The sequence below is a fragment of the Alnus glutinosa genome, chromosome 5 (assembly GCF_958979055.1).
Source record: "Alnus glutinosa chromosome 5, dhAlnGlut1.1, whole genome shotgun sequence".
Classification (NCBI taxonomy): Eukaryota; Viridiplantae; Streptophyta; class Magnoliopsida; order Fagales; family Betulaceae; genus Alnus; species Alnus glutinosa.
In genome coordinates, this window is record NC_084890.1 from 3,400,286 (window position 1) to 3,424,908 (window position 24,623).

Consider the following 24,623-nt stretch of genomic DNA (forward strand, 5'->3'; position numbering starts at 1 on the left):
AGCCAAAATAGTTTCCATTGAGAAAATTCATTTCATTAAATATATTAAGCCGGCCTTGATTTGATTAAAAGTCCATATACTATGGTTAGGTGACATTATTCATACATCAATACTAATGACTTTCAATTCATTTATCATACTTGACCCAAAATAGTGTCCAATGAGAAAATTCATTTCATTAAATAGCAATTGGTCATGTCTCATTCTAATCATAAGTCATGCATGACAAACATCTTTGATTAAAAGTCCATGTACTATGCTTTGGTAACATTATACATACATCAATACTAATGACTTTCAATTCATTCATCGTACTTGACCCAAAGTAGCTTCCAATGAGAAAATTCATTTCATTAAATATATGAGCCGGCCCTGCTTTGATTAAAAATCCATATACTATGGTTAGGTGACATTATATATACATCAATACTAATGACTTTCAATTCATCTACTGTACTTGAACCAAAATGTGTCCATTGAGAAAATTCATTTCATTAAATAGCAATTGGTCATGTCTCATTCTAGTCATAAGTCACGCATGACAAACATCTTTGATTAAAAGTCAATGTACTATAGTTAGGTGACATTATACATACATCAATACTAATGACTTTTAATTCATTCATCGTACATGAGCCAAAATAGTGTCCATTGAAAAAATTCATTTCATTATATATATCGAGCCGGCCTTGGTTTGATTAAAAGTCCGAAATCAAGGCATTCACGCAACAGCCCAAGAGCCATTTGTTTAGACAATATATATCAACTATATATCAATGATTCAATTATAATACTCCTGAAAGAGAAAAGAAATCGAAAATAATGTTGGAGATGGGCTCAAGCAAACGCAGTAAGTTATTCGATAATGTTGGTCGGTTATTTGACTCTTTATCTTGGTGAACGCCGTTGGCTATATATTCAAATAAAGAACAAAAATTAATGATAGAACTGGGGGCTTTGGTTAGTCAACTTAAGAAACTACGGGTAAATTTGGTCCTAAATCTTTTTCAGCCGGTATCCAGCTACATCGCGGAAGTTTCTGTGCAATGTTCAGCAGTTTAACGTGGCACAAGTTTGAAGATAAATCTGGTTGTCGAAGGATGAAATGTTCCGATCCGACAGTTCAGCTGAAGCAATCAGCCACTGTACTACCATATTTGGAAGATGGAAAAAGAAGTATTTTCAGCTATGGTTTTCTTAATTATTATACCTCTTTTAATGCACCCTATCCTTGCCAGTGGAGATCCTGTCTATACCTTTTGCAACCCAGATTCCAGAAATTACACACTCAACAGCCCATTTGAAAACAATCTCAAGCTCCTTCTGGAGTCATTGCCCTCCAATACTTCGGTTACAGGTTTCTACGAAAACTCTACTGGGGAGGTCACAAAAGTCTACGGTCAAGCACTTTGTAGAGGGGATGTCAACTCGACAGTTTGCCGGGATTGCATAGAGACTGCAAGCCAGGAAATCTTGCAGCAGTGCAAAAGTGAAGATGCAATGATCTGGTTTGAACTCTGTCAAGTTCGCTACTCCTTGCAGAGTTTCTTTTCCTTGATGGTTTATACTGGGAAGTATCCAGAGCAGAATTATCTGGAGAAAAATCTATCAAATCCAGCTCATTTTGATCAAGTGTTAACGTACTTAATGAATAACATCTCAAGGGAGGCTGCGTCTGATCCTTTGGTCAAGGGCTTCTTTGCAACAGGGGAAATTCAATTTTGGAGGAAGAAATCAATTTATGGTCTTGTACAATGTACTAGGGACCTCTCTGATGCTTCCTGTGATAGTTGTCTGGTGTCTGCCTTGGGAGATCTTCTGACATGCTGCGATTCACGGGAAGGTGGAATTATTGTTAGTAGGAATTGCAATATGAGGTTTGGGCTATACCAATTCTACAACGCCTCAAGTGTGGTCATAACCTACCCAAGTTCCCAAGGTAAGGACAAAATAATTTTGATTGATTCTCTGTCAATGCATTATATAATACTTCAAGGCAAATTAAAACAAAAACGAAAGAAAAGAAGAAACCCAATTCTGGAATTCAAAATAGTGGTCTTAGCTTGGTGAATCGAAATTGAAGGTGGTTCTCCTTATCTAAAAGCAGGGCCTAAATTCAAGACTTGGATGGTTGTGGTGGTTACGTGTATCCCAATATCGATTCTAGCAGTTCTTGTTGGGTCTTTTGCTGTTTATAATGGGAGGAAGCTGAAGAGAACTCAAAGAGGTGAATTTATCTAAATGGCTAAGTGCTAACCATTATAATTTTTCTTTTTTAAAGAATTACCAACAGCCAGGTTTTATGTTTATTTGCAGATGATGAGAAAAGCCAGAACACACTATTACATGAGCTAACAAGCTCCACAGGAGTTGCCATTACACAAGACGGTGAATTGGTGAGTGCTGAAGAACTGTCCTTCATGGATCTATCGACTATAGTGGCAGCTACAGACGACTTTTCAGATTCAAATAAGATCGGAAAAGGTGGCTTCGGCAGTGTCTACAAGGTAACACCAACTTTTCTATTTCTCTGTGCCCAAATTACTGCTTCATAAGGGCCTGAATTTATGCATGATTCTGGATATTCATGTCTCAGGGTGTGCTGCCAGATGGTAAGGAAGTAGCAGTCAAAAGGCTTTCAAGGAAGTCATGGCAAGGCTTTGAGGAACTTAGAAACGAGGTCATAGTTATTGCAAAACTTCAACACCGAAACCTCGTGAAGCTCTTGGGATGTGGCATACAGGGAGAGGAAAAGCTGCTTGTCTACGAATTCATGCCCAATAGAAGCCTTGACTTTTTTATCTTTGGTTTGTTCCTTCGACCTTTCTACTTAATTAGTAACTTTTTTATCCGCATAAACTTTTGGAATGGTTAGTTATTTAATTAATATGCAATCAGAGCATATAAAGATTTGAATTCGATCATTTTTTATTATTATTTACAGATTTAGAAAAACGCACTCAACTTGATTGGAAGACATGCTATACCATCATTGTTGGTATTGCTAGAGGACTTCTTTATCTTCACGAGGACTCTCATCTGAAAATCATACACCGAGATCTAAAGCCTAGTAATGTGTTGTTGGACCATGAAATGGTCGCTAAAATTTCAGATTTTGGCATGGCAAGGATCTTTGGTGAAAACCAATACTCGGATAACACTCGAAGAGTCGTCGGAACATAGTGAGTCGATCTGCTTCTTTAATTTTATTTCTTGTGTTTTTTTTTTTTTTTCTGCCTAGTTTTGTTTTTTAAATCAAATTAGAAAAAAAAAAAAGGTAATTAATGCTATATATACTCCAAACAGTGGATACATGGCTCCTGAATATGCAATGGAGGGACTATTTTCTATAAAATCCGATGTTTTCAGCTTTGGCGTGATATTACTTGAGATTATTAGCGGGAAGAAAAATAGCGGCTTCTACCTTACCGAGCATGCGCAGACACTCCTTGCATATGTATGTTTCTTTTGTCTACTTGAACTAAATATATATGATTAAATTACATGTTTCGGTTTGATCTTATTTTTAATTAATTAAATGATTAAATTCATTTATTTCTATTGGCTTCAGGTTTGGTAGGAATGGTAATTTAATATGGTGTTAATTAAAGAAGACGTCGTAAGTTTAAATCATGTCTCTACAATTAAGCCTTTAAAGGATTAAATTTGTTAATTAGGGAGATTGATATCTTAGAGAGTCATTGAGTTAGCCCATAATATATCATGAATTGAGACACAACTCAAATATTATAATTATTACTTAAAGGATTAAATTTGTTAAGGAAATTGATATCTTGGTGAGCCTTTTAGTGAGCCCATACTATAGCATTTTTGAAACACCACTCAACGCAAAAGTTTAAGTCTATGAGTTTAAGCTCAACTATATATGCTACATATTAGTCACTTGCGCTAATAACATCTTTTGAATGTAGGACTTAAAATCTTTCTACACTCATAAGTATATACTCATCAAAATTCACTTATTTATATCTATTGGTTTAAGCTCGTGAACTCACCCACCATTTGCTGAGGAGGTGCTTCGCAAAGTGTATAGTAATATTTGTACTTTTAATTTGTATTGACAGGCATGGACACTATGGAATGAAGGAAAAGAACTGGAATTTGTAGATCCTTTGTTGATGGAGTCGGGCCTGGCGACAGAAATTCTAAAATGCATGCATATCGGGCTTTTGTGTGTGCAAGAGGATCCAGATGATAGACCCACAATCTCATCTGTCCTACTTCTCTTGGGAAACGAATCAATATCTCTTCCTTACCCAAAACCACCTATATTTGTTGTGGCTCGAGTCATTCAGACTGATCAGATTCTCACAACCAATCCTTCTATAAATCAGCTTACTGTCTCCAGTCTTTCACCTCGATGACTACTGATCACAAGATTGCCCCTCTTCGTGTAATAAACTGAAATTGTACCATAATTTTTGTAAAATGGGAAATGGGTCATTTTTTTTTTTTAATAAGAAACCCGATTTTCATTGATATATCAAACGTCCGAAGGCAAATACAATGAATAGAGGTATAAGACTCCCTACACACCAAGCCAAAATTTTTTTTGACTTGATTGCTTCCTACAAATATCAAATATTACAGAAACAGATATATGAGCCCTTCTTTAACAAAAAAGCTCCATAACAAAGGAAAGATGACTGATTTAGCTATCAAGCCATTAAAAGTTCAATAATATCTGAAAATTTAACAAACATACTTGCAAAAAATTACACTAAAACATTGAAAAATCAAAACAGAAAACACCAATTTACAAATCTGACGTGGGGGGAGATGCCATCCCCAGAGACGGTGCGTGTAGATCACACACCGTCCCTAGAAACTCCATTGCAACATGCTTTTAGTGTACATGTAACTAATTTATGGCTTAATACCGTAAGTGTTTTTATAATCCTTTACTTAATATAAAACTAACTTTACGAAATATTACAAAAAATAAAAGGAAGTTACACACTAAACTCTATGACTTAGTGGGCTTGAAATTTGTAAATGATGAATAATAGGTCGTACTATCATGGAACTGTGAACATTTTCATGTGCCAAATTGTACGTGGGCCGTTTGACCAAACTTAGCCCATTTGTGAAGTATAACACCTTCCAACAAAAACTAGCTAGGGACTTCCCCTTTTCCCATATGTCTATTTATCATCCAAGCCCACCAAGACTAAATTGGTAACAGGATTGCTTTGGCTTTTATTAGGTCAAAATTATATACAAATCTTTCAGGAGATTTTGAAAAAATGTTAGGTGTTCGAAAATATTCTCAATAGTTAGTAAATTGACTTATTTAATTCAAACAAGCCTATTTTCATATATTAATTCTGAAAAATCGTTTATATTAGAAGATTAAGGGTCCGTTTGGATTTGCGATTTCAAAAAGTGCGATTTAAAATAACGATTTTAAAATGTGCAATTTGAAAAAAGTGATTTTTAAAAACGCAGTTAAGCGTTTGGCAAAATCGCAGTTTGACCTTTAAAATCGCGAATTTACCTTTAAAATTCTGCGTTTTCAAAAAAGCATCATCTTATTTGCGATTTAAAAAAGCAGATTTTCTGCGTTTTCAAATCGCAATTTTCAAAAACGCAGTTCCCAAACGATCTATGTTCTGCGATTTGGTTTAAAATCGCACTTATTGTCTACGAAATCGCAATCCCAAACGCACCCTAAAGCTAAGGTCCTTCAAGAAACAAAGGCTAAGGCTCATTAAGGAACAATTTCATAACAAGCCAAAATTATCTTGGAAATATCAAATTCCAGGATTTTTGGACTATACGGATCTCGAGTAGGTCGGGAAGAAATCTATGAGTCAGGGTATCTATTCCCACCTGATCCGGAGTGAACGGTTGAAATCTTATTTATAAATAGGTACGCAACACTAAGTATTTTTCAGATGAATTTGTATATACAAACTTGATTTGAATTCACCCAAAAAGATTGACTTAGGCATTGAAGTGGGTCTAGCTAGCACCCTCGACGAGCTCTTTTACTAATATTTGTTATTTTGCAAGAATAAAGGAAATACTTTAAAAAAGCTTATGTCACCGTACCAATTAAAAACCGTCTCAACAGTAGGGATTTACTTCTTAATTTGAAATATAAAATGCTACCCTACGGGGTTTGTGCTCCATATAAGAGAGGTTGAGAAAATGTGCCCTAAGAAACCAAACAAAATCTCAGTAAACAGAATATTGCTTGATTTCCAATTTTTTGGTCCCAACATTTTTATAGGATCAATCGTCAGTACTCGGTTGCGTACAAACCCGAAGACTACTATATTCATGCTAGGATGGAAGATTAAATGTAAAACCAGAATAAACAGAGAAATTGAGACATAAAATTTTAGTGTTAGACACATGCATTAACTATTAGAGAATAGCTCAAAGGATTTCGTCTTGCTCTTATTTTTTTTAATGATGTTTACAATATCAATAATCCCTATTTATAGGGGGGGAATGTGGTAGTTGAGTACAATATAAATAAGGTAAGATCCGAATTAAGCTTCCTACAAAGTATGACTACCAAAAATTTTCTCAAGGTCTAAAATTTATACTCTCAAACACACGAAAAATACATGCGTCTTTCACACGTTAGAAGAACACATAACACTTTATTAGGCTGAGTTGAAGAATCTTATTCAAATTTAAAGCCAATGGCGTGTTAAACTTGACAATTGACGTGGAATATGGGAGTCTAGCTTTTGTGGAATTTAAGGTGAAAACAAACTTCGAAATCACTTTCATTGACCATATCAACCTCAAGCATTTAATTTTTGAGTAATGATTCATTACCACCTAAATATACAACTTTTCACCACCTTATCTATGTGGCAAGGTGGTCCCCCACCTTAATTTATTTTTAAAAAATAAAAAAACTCAAAAAGTAGTGGGGGACCACCTTGCCACATAGGCAAGGTGGTGAAAAGTTGTATATTTGGGTGACATTGAATCATTATTCTTAATTTTTTTAGTTAGGGGCTAACGTGGATCCGCCCAAGGACCTACCGGTTATATGGTCTTACAAATTAGATATTACATGTGCAAATCACATATATTATAGAGTTTAAACGCACAAAGAGTCCAAGAGTCTCTCTCCCTCTCCTATTAATGGTAAATGATTATGTTAATCCTATCAAAAATACATGTTTCTCACATGTTAGAAGAACACATAACTCTTTATTAGACTGGGTTAAAAAAAAAAAAAAAAATCCTCGAACCCAAGATTGAGGAAATTTTTGTCCTCGTAAGAATTCTTATTCGAAGTTAAAGCAAATGGCGTGTTAAATTTGACAATTGACGTGGAATATAAGAGGCTTTTGTGGAATTCAAGATCAAAACAAACTTTGAAATCACTTTCATGGACCATATGGTCTGACAAATTAAATATTACATGCGTAAGTGACATGGATTATAGAGGCTAATTAAAAGCAAATACCGGCATCAGGATTCCTTAAAATTTCAAAAAAGTTGTAAATTCTAAAATTATGAAATGTAGGCCATTTCTTATATCAAACGACTTAAAAAATGCCACTTATAAAAAAATATGGCATGTTACCAATGATAATTGAGTATATTTTTATTATATTCTTACTCTTTATGTTGTAGAAAATCTTTGAATAAAAAGCTATCATTTGGTTTTCTGAAGTATAAATCTTTTGGAATGGAAATTTTTTTTTATTGCCTCAATAACATACCATGATTTTAATAAATGATATTTTTCAAACCGTTCGATAAAAAGAATCGCTTGAATTTCATAATTTTAGAATCAACAAAATTTTTCAAATTCTTGAAATCCTAATCCAAACTTCAATAATCTGTTGATGTACTACACACAAAATAAGACATCAATGAAGTTTCAAATCCGCTTATGGGTTCCATCACCGAGGCCCAATATTGGAAACCAATAAGCCGTTGACAGAGTCATGAGAACCTATATCATAGTGATCAGTGAATCTTCCCACAGAAAAGGCAACTCGTTGAGGTTGTGAAAGAGTTACCGTTTCGTTTTTCAACATCACTACCACATGTGACATGGTTGGTCTATCATTTGCATCTTCTTGAACACACAACAATCCAATATGAATGTATCTTAGAAATTCATCTCGACAGCATGAGTCAATCAATAAAGGATCCATCAACTCCAGCGCCTTCCCTTCATTCCATAATTGCAATGCCTACACCATTATTTAATGCCTTTAGCAAATTTTTTACTTAAGTAATATATAGTGCTGACAATTTTTTATACAATTCGTAAACTCAGTATAAACTCAACATTAAATTAGTGGTTTATAGTTTATGGGTCTAACCAATTTAATTAAATAAGTCAGATTAGGCTTGCCCTATATCGTCTTATTTTTATGCCTCGACACGACCTACGAACCCAACAAGAAATTAACGAGTTAGGGTTGAAGGGTCTGACTTATTTAATTGAATAAACTAGATAATGATTGATTTACATAATCTTATATCCATATCTCGATACAACTCGCAAACTCAAATTATCAACCCTACCCAATATCAACTCCAAAAGTATAGACTATAGCAAAAAATTCTTACATATGCTAGGAGGCTAGGAGCACGTTTTGACCGATGGAAGCCTGCATTTCTTCTCCCAGTTATGATCTCAAGCAAGAGTACTCCAAAGCTAAAAACATCAGACTTAATGGAATATAATCCTTCCATAGCTTACTCTGGGGCCATGTATCCACTGTTCAACGATATTAAAACAAAAATAAAAAGAAGTTAATATATACACAAATAAATAAATAACTAAAGGCAAACTAAGCTTACATATACTTCCTATGTTCCAACTATTTTAGCAGTATTAGCTTTATCTTCGCTTCCTGTAAAGATCCTTGCCATTCCAAAGTCTGAGATCTTAGGATTCATGTCGTAGTCCAATAATACATTGCTAGCTTTTAAATCTCTATGAATGATTCTAAGTCGAGAATCCTCGTGAAGATAAAGAATTCCTCGTGCAATTCCACTTATTATATTAAGTCGTCTGGTCCAATTAAGTTGTGCACGTCTCCTTGGATCTAACCATTAAAGATGAAAGTAATTCAATTCATTGTTCTATCTCTGAATGTTTACAAAGTTGATTGAGTGCCCATGAAAAAAAAAAACGGAGTGGGGAAGAAATTAACGAACCAAAGAGAGAGACATCCAGGCTGTTGTTGGGCATGAATTCATAAACTAGCAGCTTTTCTTCTCGCTGTGTGCAAAACCCCAGTAGCCTGACAAGATTTTTGTGTTGAAGCTTCATTATTAGTAGAACCTCATTTGTGAATTCCTCTAAACCCTGCTCCGAACAGTAAGAGAGCCTCTTAACTGCTACTTCGTTTCCATCACTGAGTATACCCTGCAGAAGTTCATATGATTTTCCTGATTAACATAAAAAAGGCGAATTGACACTTTTTTGTGTTCTAGACTGAATTAAAGAACAGGAATAGCCTATTTTCCTTTATCACCTTGTAAACTGGGCCAAAACCACCTTCCCCAAGCTTATTTGAATCAGATAAGTTGTTGGTAGCTGCTAGTATAGATGCCAAATCAATATGAGGGGATTCCTAAGCGTTCGGATCATATCTTCCTTGAAAATTGGTGTGTTGGAAGTTTGAGATATAATGATCAACAATATTTGCTTCTTGACTAATAATTTCACTTTCCCCTGAAGAGAAAAGAACGATAGTCTCAATAGTGAAAACAAAAGTTCAAAATTGTAAAGCAAACTTACTGACAGGCGTCTTTACATTTTTTAGCCTTTTTCCTCCTCATAAGGCAAAAGATACAGGAACCCAAAAGTACTATCGCCAAGCATGCTGATGCAACTGCAAGGATTACCATCATCCCTGTTTTACCTCCACTGCCTGCATTAGAAAGCAATCATTGAATCCAATAATAAAAGTAATTTGTGTTAGAGAGTAGTGTTGTTGACAAAATACTTACTTCTTTCTTGCCCATTAGTTGAACTGGGAGCTTCAGATGCGTCATAAAAGTTATATAGCTCATACCTCAAGTAGCAACTAAGACTAGGAAGTCTTGCACCAACAGAGAAATAGCAGCAAGTTAAAACATCTGTTATGGCCCTCTGAAGGCATGAATTACACTGATCAGCGGATAAGTCTCTGGTGCACTGTACTAGAGCATATATTGTCATATCTTGAAAGGGTACTTCCCCAGTAGCATACATGTTAGCTGAAAGATTGGAAGCTGCCCTCTTAGTAAGATTAGTCAACGTCTCCTTCACAACAGATTTGAACTGTTCTGGTTCCGGAATATTCTTCATGTTATCCAGGCCAACATAGTTTCCTGTGACATTCAATTGGCCAAAGAAATTTTTGTTGGAGAAGCGCAACTGGCATACCTCCTCCCAGACAACTGCTTCAGTTGCGTTTGGACAGCGGTTCAAAATGTCTTGTGTAGCGGTTGTTATGCATTGCCGGCAGGTTTCAATTTGAACATAGTCGTAGCACATGTAAAGACTGTAAACTCCATCTGGGTCATTTCCTTTGGAGGTATTATAGAATTTGGAAACAGAAGCATTCGAGGATAAAGAAAGGAGGACATCTTGGAGATTGTTCTGAAATAATGTAAAATTACCTGCATAGTTATTACTAGTGTCTGAACAATTGTAATACGGGGGTTCGGCATAGGCCAGATTGCAGAGGAGGGCGAGGAAAACATAAAGCAGAAACGGTCGAATAACTTTTGGAACAATATGGGAATAAATCATAGTTTACTTTCTGAGGGCTTGTATACTATTGTAATGGCCAAATCTCTCAATATGGTAGCTGAAGGAGTTTCTGTTTCTGCTATACCTTAGGCTATGAGCTGAAAGAAATATCCATTCTCGGAGTCCTTTAATAATTCAATCAAAAGGGTAATTTCTTCGAACAGTTCTTACTTCTTAGGCCAAAATTGGGTTTGCAAGGCTGTCTGCAGTGGACCCAATTGGAAGAAGTGGGGGAGTGACTTTATTGTGAAAAGATGCGGTTTTGAGCCTTTTCAGAAAAAAAAAAAATTAAAATTAAAATTAAAAAAATGTTTTTCAAGTTTTTAATTAACCAAAAGGACCATATTGTTGCTTGGAACCCGTCTAGAACATTATTTTAGATTTCTTTCCTTATTTAAAAAATTGAAAGTAATATAATTAATAGTTTGATAGTGTCTAATTAAGGACTTTATAGCTAAACAAATGGCTTGATTTCGTCCAGTCAAAACACATGAGCCCAATTGATCAGCATCAAGACTTCTTGGTTCAAGATAACGTGAATTTGGTCCTAAATCTTTTTCAGTCAGTATCCAGCAACAGCGCGGAAGTTTCTGTGTAATGCTCAACAGTTTAACAACACACAAGGTTGAAGATAAAGTTGTCTCTTTTTCTTTTTCTTTTTTTGTCTTTTTTCTTTTTTTGGACAAATCTGGTTGTCGAATCATGAAATGTCATGCAGGCAGCATCTGAAGAGGGCTACCCTTCCATCTACCGCCTTTCGGTTAAGGCAATCATTCACAGTGCTAACATATTTGGAAGATGGAAAAATATGTACTTTCGGCTTTGATTTTCTTAATTATACCACTTTTAATTCGCCCTATCCTTGCTAGTGAAGATCCTCTCTCTACCTATTGTCGCCCAGATTCCAGAACTTACACACCCAACAGCCTATTTGAAAACCATCTCAAGCTCCTTCTTGAGTACTCATTGCCCTCCAATACTTCGGTAACAGGTTTCTACGAAAACTCTACTGTGGAGGACCCAAAAGTCTACGGTCAAGCACTTTGTAGAGGGGATGTCAACTCGACAGTTTGCCGGGATTGCATAAAGAATGCAAGCCAAGAAATCTTGAAGCAGTGTAAAAGTGAAGAGGCAACGATTTGGTTTGAACTTTGTCAAGTTCGCTACTCCGGGCAGAGTTTCTCTCCCTTGATGGTTTATTTTGGAAAGTATGCAGAGCACGATTATCTGGAGAAAAATCTATCATTTAATCCAGTTCATTTTGATCAAGTATTAACGTACTTAATGAAGAACATCTCAAGTGAGGCTGCGTTTGATCCTTTGAAACGCATGTTTGCAACTGGGGAAATTAAATTTTCGAGGAAGGAAACAATTTATGGTCTTGTACAATGTACTAGGGACATCTCTAATACTTCTTGTCATAGTTGTCTGGTGCAGGCCTTGGGAGATCTTCATACATGCTGCGATTCACGCCAAGGTGGAATCATTGTTAGTGTGAATTGTAATGTGAGGTTTGAGCTACACCCATTCTACAACGCCTCAAGTGTGCTCTTAACCTACCCAAGTTCCAAAAAAGGTAAGAACATCAGAATTTTGATTGATTTTCTGTCAATGCATTGTATAACGCTGCAATAAACAGAAACAAAAGGAAAGAAAAGAAGAAACCAGGTTGAAAACTCTGGAATTCAAAACAGTGGTCTTAGTGAATCGAAATTGATGGTGGTTCTTCTTATCGAAATTAAAGCAGGGCCTAAATTGAAGACTTGGATGATGGTAGTGGTGGTTACGTGTATCCCAATATCGGTTCTAGCAGTTCTTGTTGGGTCTTTTGCTGTTTATAATGGGAGGAAGAAGAGAACACAAAGAGGTGAATTTATCTAAATGGCTAAGTGTTAACCATCATAATTTTTCTTTTTTTAAGAATTACCAACAACCAGGTTTTATGTTTATTTGCAGATGACGAGAAAAGCCTTCTCGCACTACTAAATGAGCTGACAAGCCCCACTGGAGTTGCCATTACACAAGATGGTGAATTCGTGAGCGCTGAAGGACTGTCCTTCATGGATCTATCGACAATATTAGCAGCTACAGACGACTTTTCAGATTCAAATAAGCTCGGAAAAGGTAGCTTTGGCACTGTCTACAAGGTAACACCAGCTTTTTTTTTATTATTTCTTTTTAATTTACCATCAAAATTAACGGTTTGTCCACATCTAAACACTTTAATGCAATATCAGCAAATACCAAGTCATTCATAAAAAAAACAAAGACCCACAAAAACTTATCAATATAATGGGTGAAACTTAAAAAAACACAAAATCTAAGAGCCTAAAGAGCAACCCCACAATAATATATTTTTTTTTTTTATTGAATGATTTTGCACTTGTTAATGTGGCATTACATTTAGGGGTTAACATGAATGCTAGTATATCAAATAAGATATATGTGGCACGTTAACTTTGACGATAAAGTGACAGAATTACCTGTCTTAAACTTAGACAAAACCTAGGGACTGTATTATTGAAATTAAAAATTCAATGCCCACATCCAATTTAGATGAAAACCTAGGGACCAGATATAATTTTTTTCCTAAAATAAAGTACTTTTAAAATGCGTTTTTTAGTTTCTTTTCTTAAAGAATTATTTGCTCCCACCAATTCTGAAGAATTGGTATGCATGGGTTATAACAAATTTTTGTCTAGGATTGAGCTTACAAATCCTCAGTAGTTTGATTGCATTTTGATCGAACAAAACAAAACCAAACTAAAATAAGAGTTTTTATTCCAACAAAAGAGAAACTTGAATTTTAAAACGTAAAGCGGAAGTTTTGATGTCTGTTTACTAACACATATAATTTCGTAATTTGCATTAAATAACTGATAATTTAACTGTTGTTAAAATGTCACCATCAGATAAAAGTTGTTCATATTAGCATTTTTCAAAAATAAATAAATCAATGAAGACGGACCACGTGGCTACGTACAGTACCATAATGTCTCCTATTGCATTCAGTTGGGTCCAACGATTTGCCATCCCACAATCCAGCGAATATGATTGTCTGACTCCCATGTCCAATTGGCATCCATAAAATATATATATATATATATATATATATATATATATATATATAAAATAAAAAAAATCAGTATACGAATAGATAATGAAGCAAAAAAATCTTTTTTACTTGGTCCTGAAATTTTGTACGTGTGGACGGCATTTTCTCCCATTTTTTTCTTCTACATATTAAATTGTCAATGAGAGGTCGGTTGAAATGGATGAAGTTTTATAGATTTTTTTTTAAAAAAAAAAAATCTTTAGTTGATATGTATTTTTTAAAATTATGTATTTTTAAAACACAAGTTACAAGTGCTTTTCTAATCTTATTAAAATTATTTGTGAATCGCATGCTATAAAATTATATTCGAGTTTAATATATTGGATTAACATGCGATAGTCTAACTGATACATACTTCGTTCGTCATTAAATAATTAATTTTATTATCAAATTTTGTGACTTAATTTGTTCACTTATAAAAAGGACGAAGTGACGAATCTTAACATGATTTGTTTGTTAATGTGTTTTAGAGTGTAGTTTTTGTTTTATACCTAAAAATGTGTTTTGATAATTAAAATAACTGATAATTTAACTTAAGTTTCTCTCTTTTACATGTTGAACTCTTTCTTCTAAGGCTCTTTAAAACCTTTCATGTAAAACATTTCCAAACAATAAACAAGGTATATATGCATATTTTGTTTTAACACTTTGTTGTCTAATTATTGCTTTCATATGGGCCTGAATTTATGCATGATTCTGGATATTCATCTTAGGGTGTGCTGCCAGATGGTAGGGAAGTAGCAGTCAAAAGGCTGTCAAGGAAGTCATGGCAGGGCTTAGAGGAACTTAAAAACGAGGTCATACTTATTGCAAAACTTCAACACAGAAACCTTGTGAAGCTTTTGGGATGTGGCATAAAGGGAGAGGAAAAGCTGCTTGTCTATGAATTCATGCCTAATAGAAGCCTTGACTTCTTTATCTTCGGTTTCTTCCTTCAACCTTTCTTCTTAAGTAACTTTTTTATTAGTCTTAGGGTACATTTAGGATTATGATTCCGTAGACAATAAGTACGATTTTAAACCAAATCGCAAAACATTAATTATTTGGGAACTGAGTTTTTAAAAATTGCGATTTGAAAACGCATAAAATCTGCTTTTTCAAATCGCAGGTAAGATGGTGTTCTTTTTATAAAACACTAAATTTTAAAGGATAAACTACGATTTTGCCAAAAGCTTAACTACGTTTTTAATCACTTTCTTCAAATTGCTCATTTTAAAATCATTATTTTAAATCGTATTTTTTGAAATCACAAACTCAAACAGACCCTTAAGCTTTTTGAATAATCGGTGATTTAATATGCAATCAAAGTAAAGGTCTTGAATTTAAAAATTGTTTCCGTTATTTACAGAGTCAGAAAAACGTAGTCAGCTTGATTGGAAGACATACTATAACATCATTACTGGTATTGCTAGAGGACTTCTTTATCTTCACGAAGATTCCCGTCTTAAAATCATTCACCGGGATTTAAAGCCCAGCAATGTATTGTTGGACCATGAAATGGTTGCAAAAATTTCAGATTTTGGCATGGCAAGAATCTTTGGTGAAAACCAATACTCAGCTAACACTCGAAGAGTTGTTGGAACATAGTAAGTCTGCTTCTTTTCTTTCCACAGTTTTGTTTTTTAAATCAAATTATAAAAAACAACGTGGTAATTAATGCTATATATGCTCCAAACAGTGGATACATGGCTCCCGAATATGCAATGGAAGGACTATTTTCTGTAAAATCTGATGTCTTCAGCTTTGGCGTGATATTACTTGAGATTATTAGTGGGAAGAAAAATAGCAGATTCTACCTCACAGAGCATGCGCAGACACTCCTTGCATATGTATGTTTCTTTTGTTTGCTTGAACTAAATATGATTAAGTTGAAAAAAAAAAAAATCTTCTTTTTTGGGTTAATAACTTACATGTTTCCATATGATCTTATTATAATATTATTAATTAAATAATTAAATCAACCTATTTTTATTTGCTTAAGCTTTTAAGATGAATGATAATTTAATATGGCTTCAACCCGAAGGTCACGAGTTTGAACCATTACTCCGTATGTTGGGTCTCACTTGTTGAGAAAGAGTTTGAGCTCACACATGAGAGGAGAATTAGAATACTAATTAAAGTATTAAACGCACTCATTTCTATTAGTTTAAGCTTTTGAAAATAATTATGATTTAACATATCTTACACTCGCAAACACACCCACCCTTTTCTTAAAAGCGAGGAGGTGCTTCGCAAAAGTAAGAAAATGTTTTTGTTAGGGAGATTGATACATTGGAAAGTCTTTTAGTGAGCTTATAATATAACATGTTAAGACATCACTCAACCTAAAAGTTTAGGCCTATGTGTTTGTACCAAACTATGTTATATTAATCACTCACACTTATAACATCTTTTTAATGTGAGACTCAAACCTTTCTATACACACACATGTCACACATGTATACTCAACAATCTTTCCCTTACATCTGAGTCGTCACTACATTACTACACTCCTACTCAAACGGAAGATTTTTATAAATCTTATGGACTCTCTCCAAAATCACTTGTGGGCTGTGTGATTACCTGGACCACGCACTTTTGTACCTATTCTCGGGATTCTCGTTTGTGCTCGCACTATGAACCTTTGTCCACCCTTTACTCTAGGTACCTCTGCCCTTTTCCGCACCTTGCACGTTGCACCATTGTCCCTACTGTAGATATCATTGTTTTCGCTTGCACCCAAAGATGGAACTAAGGGGAAGCTAGTGGGGCCCCTACAATCCGACCCCCTTAAAATTGAATTTCTAGGAAGTCTTGACACCACTTGTTAAGGAGATTGATACTTTAGGAAGTCTTTTAATAAACCCATAATATAACACATTAAGACATGTACATCACTTAACCCAAAAACTTAGACTTATGAGTTTTAACCCAACTATATTATATTAATTACTCAAACTCACACGTGCATGCATGTTGACAGGCATGGAGACTATGGAATGAAGGAAAAGAGTTGGAATTTGTAGACCCTTCATTGATGGAATCATGCTTGACTACAGAAGTTGTAAAATGCATGCATATCGGGCTTTTGTGTGTGCAAGAGGATCCAACAGATAGACCCACAATCTCATCTGTCCTACTTTTCTTGGGAAACGAATCACTATCTCTTCCTTCGCCGAAACAACCTGTATTTGTTGTGGCTCGAGTCATTCAGACTGATCAAATTCTCACAACAAATCCTTCTGTAAATCAGCTTACTGTTTCCAGTCCTTCACCTCGATGACTATTGATCACAAGATTACCCCCCTCCGTCTTATATATCACACTAAGAAACTTAAATTTTATCATAATTCTTGTAAAATGGGAAATGGTTCATGTTATATGTTATATGTGTCGGCAAGAAAAGGTGCTAAAGTTTGCACATCGATAATATGAAGAATAATTTAACGTCACATTTTATATATAAAAACAAATGGTGGTTGTAAGAAAAATTTGATATTCTCCAATAAATAAATAAATAATCAACAGAAATTACATCAAAATGCCAAAAAAAAAAATTTAAAATGTAATAACTTAGGAAAATCGATTGTCATATATATCTTCACTATATATCATTTCAAAATGACTAGTCAAAACTTAAAAAGAGCTATTTAAAATAAAATAAAATAAAATAAAATCTAATTTGAAAGCTTCCTTCAAAGCACAATTTTGAGTTGGCACAACTTTTTATTTACTAATAGTACTTAAGCTTCTTAACACAATCTTAAACAAACTTTTATAACCTATTTGAGATTGTGTTAGAAACAAATCTTTTATAGTAAAAAAGAGTTTTTGAGAAAAAAGCTTCATTTTTTAACTTTATCTAAAAGTGCGTATTTTGTCCTCTTTTTTACACACACAAAAAAAAAATAAAAAAAAAAAAATCAAATAAGTACTTTTTAAAGTGTTTACCAAATACTAAATTTTTGCTTTGCACAACTTTTTATATACTAAAAGTATTTTTTAAGCTTCTTAACACAATTCTCAACAAACCCTTAATGTACAACAAATTTGTGACTTAATACTCTAATTATACTTTTATAATCCATTCACTTAACGTGGAACTAACTTTATTCTCTTTACAGAAAATGAAAGGATGTTGCACTACATGTATCAATTGAATAATCTACCAATAAAAAAAATGAATAATTTACATATTATATTTGTATATATTAAACTTTTTAAAATAATGTAGTTCGCTTTATTTTTCGATGGGCTCTTTGAATTAGTGGGCTTGTGTTGTAAATGATGAAAAATTCGTACTATCATGGAACCGTGAACATTTTCATGTGCCAAAGTTGGGCCGTTTGACCAAACTTAGCTCATTTGTGAAGCGTGAATTATTTCCTACAAAAACTAGCTTGGGACTCCCCCCCTCTCCCATCTTTCTATTTATCATCCAAGGCCACCAAGACTAAAATGGTAAGAAAATAAAAATAAATAAATAACTTTACAAAAGGATATTGAATTACACACTATTTTGACGGAAGCCTACCAAACTAGTAAACGTTTCAAACTGAAGTAGCCAAGTATTCAAACTTCTCACTTAAGAGTATTCCGTCATAATTCGTTGTTAAATCCTAACAGAGTCCTTATCACGTTCAACACAAGTAATTTCCTTAATCTAAACTACCCTTAATACCCCTTTAATACATAGCAAAATAAAATAATTTTTTTTTAATGAATACAAAATAAACCAGATCTTTCTCTTATTTAACACAATAAAGTAAATTCTCTCACGTACACTAGATTCAATGCTTAATTATCTCTATAGTATTTCAAAAGAGTTTCTACTCATTTTCTACACAACAGGCAAATAAAGATTTGCTGTCTTTTGATTTTAAAAGTAAAAATAACCACTTCCAAAAAATGCATGAAAATTCAAGTAAATCACACAAAAGTAAAAAAAAAAAATTATCTCATAAAACATTCAAATGAATTAAAACATAAGATCCTTGATTTTAGTTTACTCCATATAAACTAAAACATGTTAAATCTTTGTTCTGATAGGAGTATTTAAAATGAAAATAAGTTTAAAGAAAAAAAAAATAGCATAAATAAAACCTGAATTTTGATTATTAAAGCATTAATAAGAAATTAGCAGGAATCCCTAATAAATAAATTTTTGCCTTCTTTTACTTTCAAAAGTAGAAAAAGCAATAAAAAAATTTGAAAAAAAAAAAATTAGAAAAGGCAATTCAAAAAAATGCCTAAAAATTTTAGTCACGCATACCAAAAAAAAATTCCAATAAAATATTTAAATAAATTAAAACATAAGACCATTAATTTTAGTTTAATCCATATAAATTAAAACATGTTAAAATATTTGTTTTTATAGGAGTAATTTAAAATGAAAATAAGTATAAAGGAAAGAAAAAATAGCGAGAAGAAAAACTTGAATACCAAAGCATTAATAGAAAATTAGTAAAAATCTCAGCTCTTATATTGTTAGTGTAATACCTATTATATTTCAATACAAATAAAACATAAATAATTATAAACATTAATTGCAGTGCAAAATAAACAAGATATGTTTTTTGTTTTTTTATGAATACCTAATATAACAAAATCTTTCACTCAACAATTAACGTAATCGAATAAAACCTCTAACATCACCTTTAATGTTTAATTGCATTACAAAAAATGATTTCCAGGCGTTTTGTTTGGACGCCGATAATTGTGAGTTTTCCTGACTTTTGTTGAGTAAACATCGAGATAGCTTTGAAATTTACCAGCGTTTGGAGCAAAACGATGTTAGAAGTACTGGGATCGATAGAAAGACGTGCCGACCTTCCTGAAATTTCAAAACTATCCCTTGATATCCTCTTCCATTATTATATGCGGTTGGTTGAATGTTTGCAAGTCTTTGAGTTGAAGAGTGTTGCTGACATGGTTGACTTGAATTAAGCAGAAGATATTTCAACATAATACATATCGATCACAAGCCAAGATCTATCTCCTTATCAGCCAACTCACGTGGCCAAAGAAGACAAACTGTAAGCAAATTTCTTCACGATTTCTTACGTACTCATGATTTATATGTCTTTTCCCCTTGATTTTATCTTTCACGAGCTGATGAAAGAAGTGTGAGCCAAGGCGTAGATACAGATATAGATATAGAGAGGGCTCTTTCTCAAGTTTCTTTCCATGATTTAGTGAAGGAGATGGATAGGAGAAGGCTCTAGTACTGAGTCTCCAGTGAATTCTCGAGTTTCTTCCCTTGATTTAGTGAAGGAGATGGCTAGGAGAAGACTCTAGCTAGTGAGTCTCTGGTGAATTCCCGTAGTGCGTGTGCCCACATGACTGTTACTGAATTTTTTATTTTTTTTTTATTTTTTAACTTTTTATTGAATATTAGGAGTGTTCAAACGGAGCGGTTATAACCGCTTTAAAACCGCTAACCGCTTAAAACCGATAACTGATAACTGCTTATAACCGCTAACCGCCTAAGCGGAGGCGGTTAGCGGTTAGCGGTTATAGGGTTTTAAAAGCGGTTATAAATAACCGCTAACCACTTATATATATATATATATATATATATATATATATATATATATATATATATATATATATATATATATATATATATATTAAAATAAAAATAAAAAATAAGAACCTGGGATGGCAAATGGGTAATTATTGGCGGATGCTGTGATAGGGGCGTCGTTTTGGGCATTGCTGAATGCCCAAAATGACGCCGTTTTGACAATATATATATAATGCATCTTAAATCATTTAGGTTTAGGGTTTCCCATTTCATTTTGTCTTTGAATTTTTGGTTATTTGGATTTGTTTGGTTTTAGAATTTGGAGTATGTGCCTATGTGGTTATTTGGATTTGTAATTTTTTGGTTTTGAATTTGGTTATTTTGGATTTGTAATGTCTTTGAGTATTTGGTTATTTGGATTTGTTTGGTTTTGGAATTTGGAGTATGTGGATTTGTTTGGTTTTGGAATTTAAAATATGTTTGGATTTATAATTTTTTGGTTTTGGATTTGAAAAATTAGATTTGGAGTTGGTTATGTTTGTGTTTTGAATTTGTAATTTTGTATTTAGATTTATTAATTTTGTATCAAAGGACAAAAGGCCCAAAAAGTATTAAATTTTTTTCTTGAAAAAATTAAAATCTGTACAAAAATCGGCCCAAAACCAGTGTAAACCTGGCCCAAAACTGGTGTAAACATAGCCCAAAACTGGTATAAACCCGGCCCAAAACCGGTCTAAACCCGACCCAAAACCGGAATTCAAAAGCGGTTTTAAACCGCCGGTTATAACCGCTAACCGGCGGTTATAAAAATAACCTCCTCCGCTGGTTATAAAAATAACCGCCTCCGCCTAGGCGGTTAGCGGTTGCGGTTGGTAAAATAAAATAACTGCTAGGCGGTTAGCGGTTTTAGCCAATAACCACCGGTTATAACTGCTTGTACATCCCTATTAAATATGACAAAGCTAGTTATAGGCTGATAGCTTAGCTAGTCATATCTCCGGGTACTCCTTTAGCTCTCTATCTCTCTTTGCGTGCGTGTAATTGAAGGACTTGTACAGACGTGCAGAATTACAGATGATGTGCATGTTACTGACGTGCATCAATTTTTAAGCAAAGAGGACTGCTATTCCGTAGACCCGGTTACGACCAGGCTGATGTGGCGCTGCTAAGCCACTTGCCGCGTCAGTTTTTTTATTTATTTATTTATTTATTTTTTAATGTTTAAAGTAGGCGGCATGTTTTCAAAAACAAAATCAAAAACGCTGATTACAGCTTGGGGGTAAACATTTTCCCCCAAATATTTTCATCCCCCCTTTCTCTCTCTCTCTCTCTCTCTCTATGTCGCTCGTCGGCCATCCCACTCACCGTTGAAGCCACCGGCGAGTCTCCCTCTCTCTCGCCGTTAAGCTAGATCGGCGCCAGCTTTCGGAGTTCAGACACATCGGCGGCATTCTCTTTCAATTCGGCGGTCGGCCACCCTCCACCGGCCATCCTCCACCGGTATTCTTCTATCTCTCTCTCCATTGATCTATACATGGGTTCTATCAAGCATTTTTATGGGTATGGATTTTTTTTTTTTCTATTCTATGAGTATGGGTATTTGGTGTTTGGCACTGGATTATCTTCAAAATTTACAGCAATCCAAGATCCATCTAGTTATAGAGTGGTGATTTTGTAGATTGGTAGCTGGAGAGAGAGAGAGGGGCTGATGAGAGAAGGGTTACAAAACCGTTTTACTTTGAAACAAATAGAGCCTTATGTATGTTTGTTTGTTTATCTGTCTTTTTTCTTTTTTTTTTAAGTTTTGACTTTTATCATTGAAGACTTGAAGTCCATTCTGCAGCTCAATTTTTATGTTTCTTTCTCCTTCACAAAATGCAACTTTCTGTCTTATCTCTTACATGAAAGCATTATTGTCATCCGATAGAATGAATGGCTGCCTTAATACCGAAAGAGTATGAGAAGTGTGCATCGCATTTAGAGCATGTTTGCTGTATGTAGTTATGACCCCTTTTTTACTTGGTATATATTTGTTTGCTTAGATATTCAATTTCTTCCTCTTTTTTTTTTTTCTTTGGTGGTTGGACGTGGTCAGCTTTGCATCTTTCCATTTCTTCTTTTTACTTTTGGTGGTGTGTGTTTTAGTCCTTTGTAATGAGTCTGCTTAGATGGATATATGTGGCAGACAAAGTGTTCATCCACTTGTAGCTATCATTTTGGTGCACTTATTTGATGTGTACTTATGTCCATTGGGCGTTTCTCGTATGCACATTGATTATTTTTTCTCAGGTGTAATTGGACGTAGCATGAAGTCTAGAGGTGCAAGTACATGCATGTTTGATGTGTATTTATAAAATTGATTATGTTTAATGGAACTAAAATGGTGGATTTTGATTGGTGTGTGTCTTGTTTGAAGAAGATCAAATATAGTTGAAGCAATTGCCCACCTGAGATAGTTATAGATAGACAAGTATCAACCTCTAAATAGACGTTGAAATTGGTAAAGAGGGCACTAGATAGTACTTGATATGTTGAGAATGGTTGGGAGTGCTGCACTAGTAATCTCCAAACAATCAATATAGTCAAATTGGGTGCTTCTCATACGGATATTGCTGTTGCAGCACATTCATTCAACAGGTAATTGTTTACAGTTAAAAAGTCAACCAATTAAATTATGTGTCTTTAAAACTATATCAAATGACAAATATTCCACTCTTTATATGTTAAATAGGTAAAACCATGTGAGGTATTTTTTTTATATTAATTATGTGAATAACCTGTTATTTTTAGGTTGATCTACGTGGCTATTGTTAATGGTTTCTCTCCCTTTGAACCAAGAAGTACTATATCTTTTGCAGCAATTAGCGTGTGATACAAGCAACGACCCAATTCGAAAACTTGCTTGGATGACAGACGTAGCTAATGCCATAATCCTAACATACCGATGATTGCAATGCATGTGCATGTGCGGCTCATGTTCGATCAAGTGTATAACATACTCACAATATACGGTGCTTGCCTACATTTAATAGTGATGAGCTTTTAAGTATCTATCGTCTGATGTATGTCATCAATTCAATGCGATTGGCCTGTAAAATTGTAAAAGATGTACTGGACTTATTGATATGTTGTAATGTACATTTGATGATTTTAGGTGTTTTGTCTTTATTGATGTGATCAAAATGTAATTTTGTTAATACTAGGCGAAGTGGTTTGTATTGGTTGGCCAATCTGGCATATTGAATTTTACAGAATAGTGTGTGAAATTTGAACTCAAAGCAAGCACAATCTTACATGAAAGAATAGTGTGTGCACAATTGCAACTGCATACAAATATAACCATTTCCTCAAGAAATTCCAAAGAATGCCAACTATGTACATGAAATTTGAAATTTTATATGTCTGCAACTTTTCATACAAATAGTAAAGTTGATCTACTAGCAATTAGGATGTTAGTTTCGAACAAATTACGAACTATAAAGTTTACATGGCAAATGGTTTGGGAATGTCTCTAATAAGTTCAATTGTCTAGAACTCATGATAATCATAATATTTCACGAACACAGATCCCATCAATTTCTCACAAATCCAATGTTAGTTTTGGAGATGCATAACTAAAACATGTCTATATCTTGGGGTGGTCCATAGTCTTCCACGAAAATGGGGTTTGAAGTTTAAAGTAAAACCCACTACAAAGAAAAATAAATTAATGACAAAGTGAACGTGCATCTTGAACATATTTAACTTGTGGTTCTAAAACCAGACTTTGATAATTTTGGGCTCAATGCTGCCTTCACAAAGAGGTAAAACATTACAGAAGAAAAATTACAAGAATAGAAAGGAAAAAAAGAAAAAGAAAAAAAGAAAAGAGCACAAAACAGTGCCAAAACACAACAAAATACATTGCAACGTTGCTTGACCTTCGATTAAGTTTTTGTTTTAGTTCATCTTCACTTGAAAGAAGTTTCATCTTCCTCATGAGACAAATGCAGACATTCTTTTATTCTTCAATTAAGTTGTTTGATTCATTTTCACCCTAACGGTGTTCATCTACATCCCAAGGAAAATGTAGTGGGCCTAGTGCCTTTGATGAGCTGTCAACTGCATACGTACACAGTTCTTGCCTGTATTGATGAAAATACATACACAGTGCTAGATTAATGGCTGACGTAAAATAAGCATTAAAGTAATTAGTTCCAAATTTGTACCAGTGATGCATGGCTGAATTCAGGATTCAAAAACTC

At 34.1% G+C, this 24,623-nt stretch overlaps 4 protein-coding genes across 6 annotated transcripts; 2 read left to right on the forward strand and 2 right to left on the reverse strand.

Annotated features, from left to right (window-relative positions):
• Positions 1–785: 785 nt before the first annotated feature.
• Positions 786–4,481, forward strand: LOC133868367 (cysteine-rich receptor-like protein kinase 15). Of its 3 annotated transcripts, none has more exons than XM_062305256.1 (7): positions 786–1,939; positions 2,105–2,227; positions 2,317–2,507; positions 2,597–2,807; positions 2,951–3,182; positions 3,307–3,457; positions 4,086–4,481. In XM_062305256.1, exons 1-7 carry the CDS (start codon positions 1,165–1,167, stop codon positions 4,383–4,385), a joined length of 1,983 nt encoding a protein of 660 aa, XP_062161240.1. In that variant the 5' UTR covers positions 786–1,164; the 3' UTR covers positions 4,386–4,481. The 3 variants fall into 3 exon arrangements, with proteins under 3 accessions (XP_062161240.1, XP_062161238.1, XP_062161239.1); XM_062305254.1 differs by having other exon boundaries at positions 787–1,939; positions 2,945–3,182; XM_062305255.1 differs by having other exon boundaries at positions 789–1,939; positions 2,108–2,227; positions 2,945–3,182; positions 4,086–4,480.
• A 3,339-nt stretch (positions 4,482–7,820) lies between these two features.
• Positions 7,821–8,748, reverse strand: LOC133868371 (cysteine-rich receptor-like protein kinase 10). Its single transcript, XM_062305260.1, has 2 exons — positions 8,581–8,748; positions 7,821–8,198 (listed from the first exon to the last, which is right to left on the reverse strand). Exons 1-2 carry the CDS (start codon positions 8,704–8,706, stop codon positions 7,902–7,904), a joined length of 423 nt encoding a protein of 140 aa, XP_062161244.1. The 5' UTR covers positions 8,707–8,748; the 3' UTR covers positions 7,821–7,901.
• An 82-nt stretch (positions 8,749–8,830) lies between these two features.
• LOC133868369 (cysteine-rich repeat secretory protein 38-like) lies at positions 8,831–10,923 on the reverse strand. The gene is made up of 5 exons (XM_062305258.1): positions 9,973–10,923; positions 9,777–9,893; positions 9,495–9,694; positions 9,175–9,385; positions 8,831–9,062 (listed from the first exon to the last, which is right to left on the reverse strand). Exons 1-3 carry the CDS (start codon positions 10,757–10,759, stop codon positions 9,594–9,596), a joined length of 1,005 nt encoding a protein of 334 aa, XP_062161242.1. The 5' UTR covers positions 10,760–10,923; the 3' UTR covers positions 8,831–9,062; positions 9,175–9,385; positions 9,495–9,593.
• A 508-nt stretch (positions 10,924–11,431) lies between these two features.
• On the forward strand, positions 11,432–17,240 carry LOC133868374 (cysteine-rich receptor-like protein kinase 25). Its single transcript, XM_062305261.1, has 7 exons — positions 11,432–12,323; positions 12,504–12,626; positions 12,770–12,906; positions 14,588–14,798; positions 15,223–15,460; positions 15,553–15,703; positions 16,837–17,240. Exons 1-7 carry the CDS (start codon positions 11,558–11,560, stop codon positions 17,134–17,136), a joined length of 1,926 nt encoding a protein of 641 aa, XP_062161245.1. The 5' UTR covers positions 11,432–11,557; the 3' UTR covers positions 17,137–17,240.
• The last annotated feature ends 7,383 nt before the right edge of the window (positions 17,241–24,623 follow it).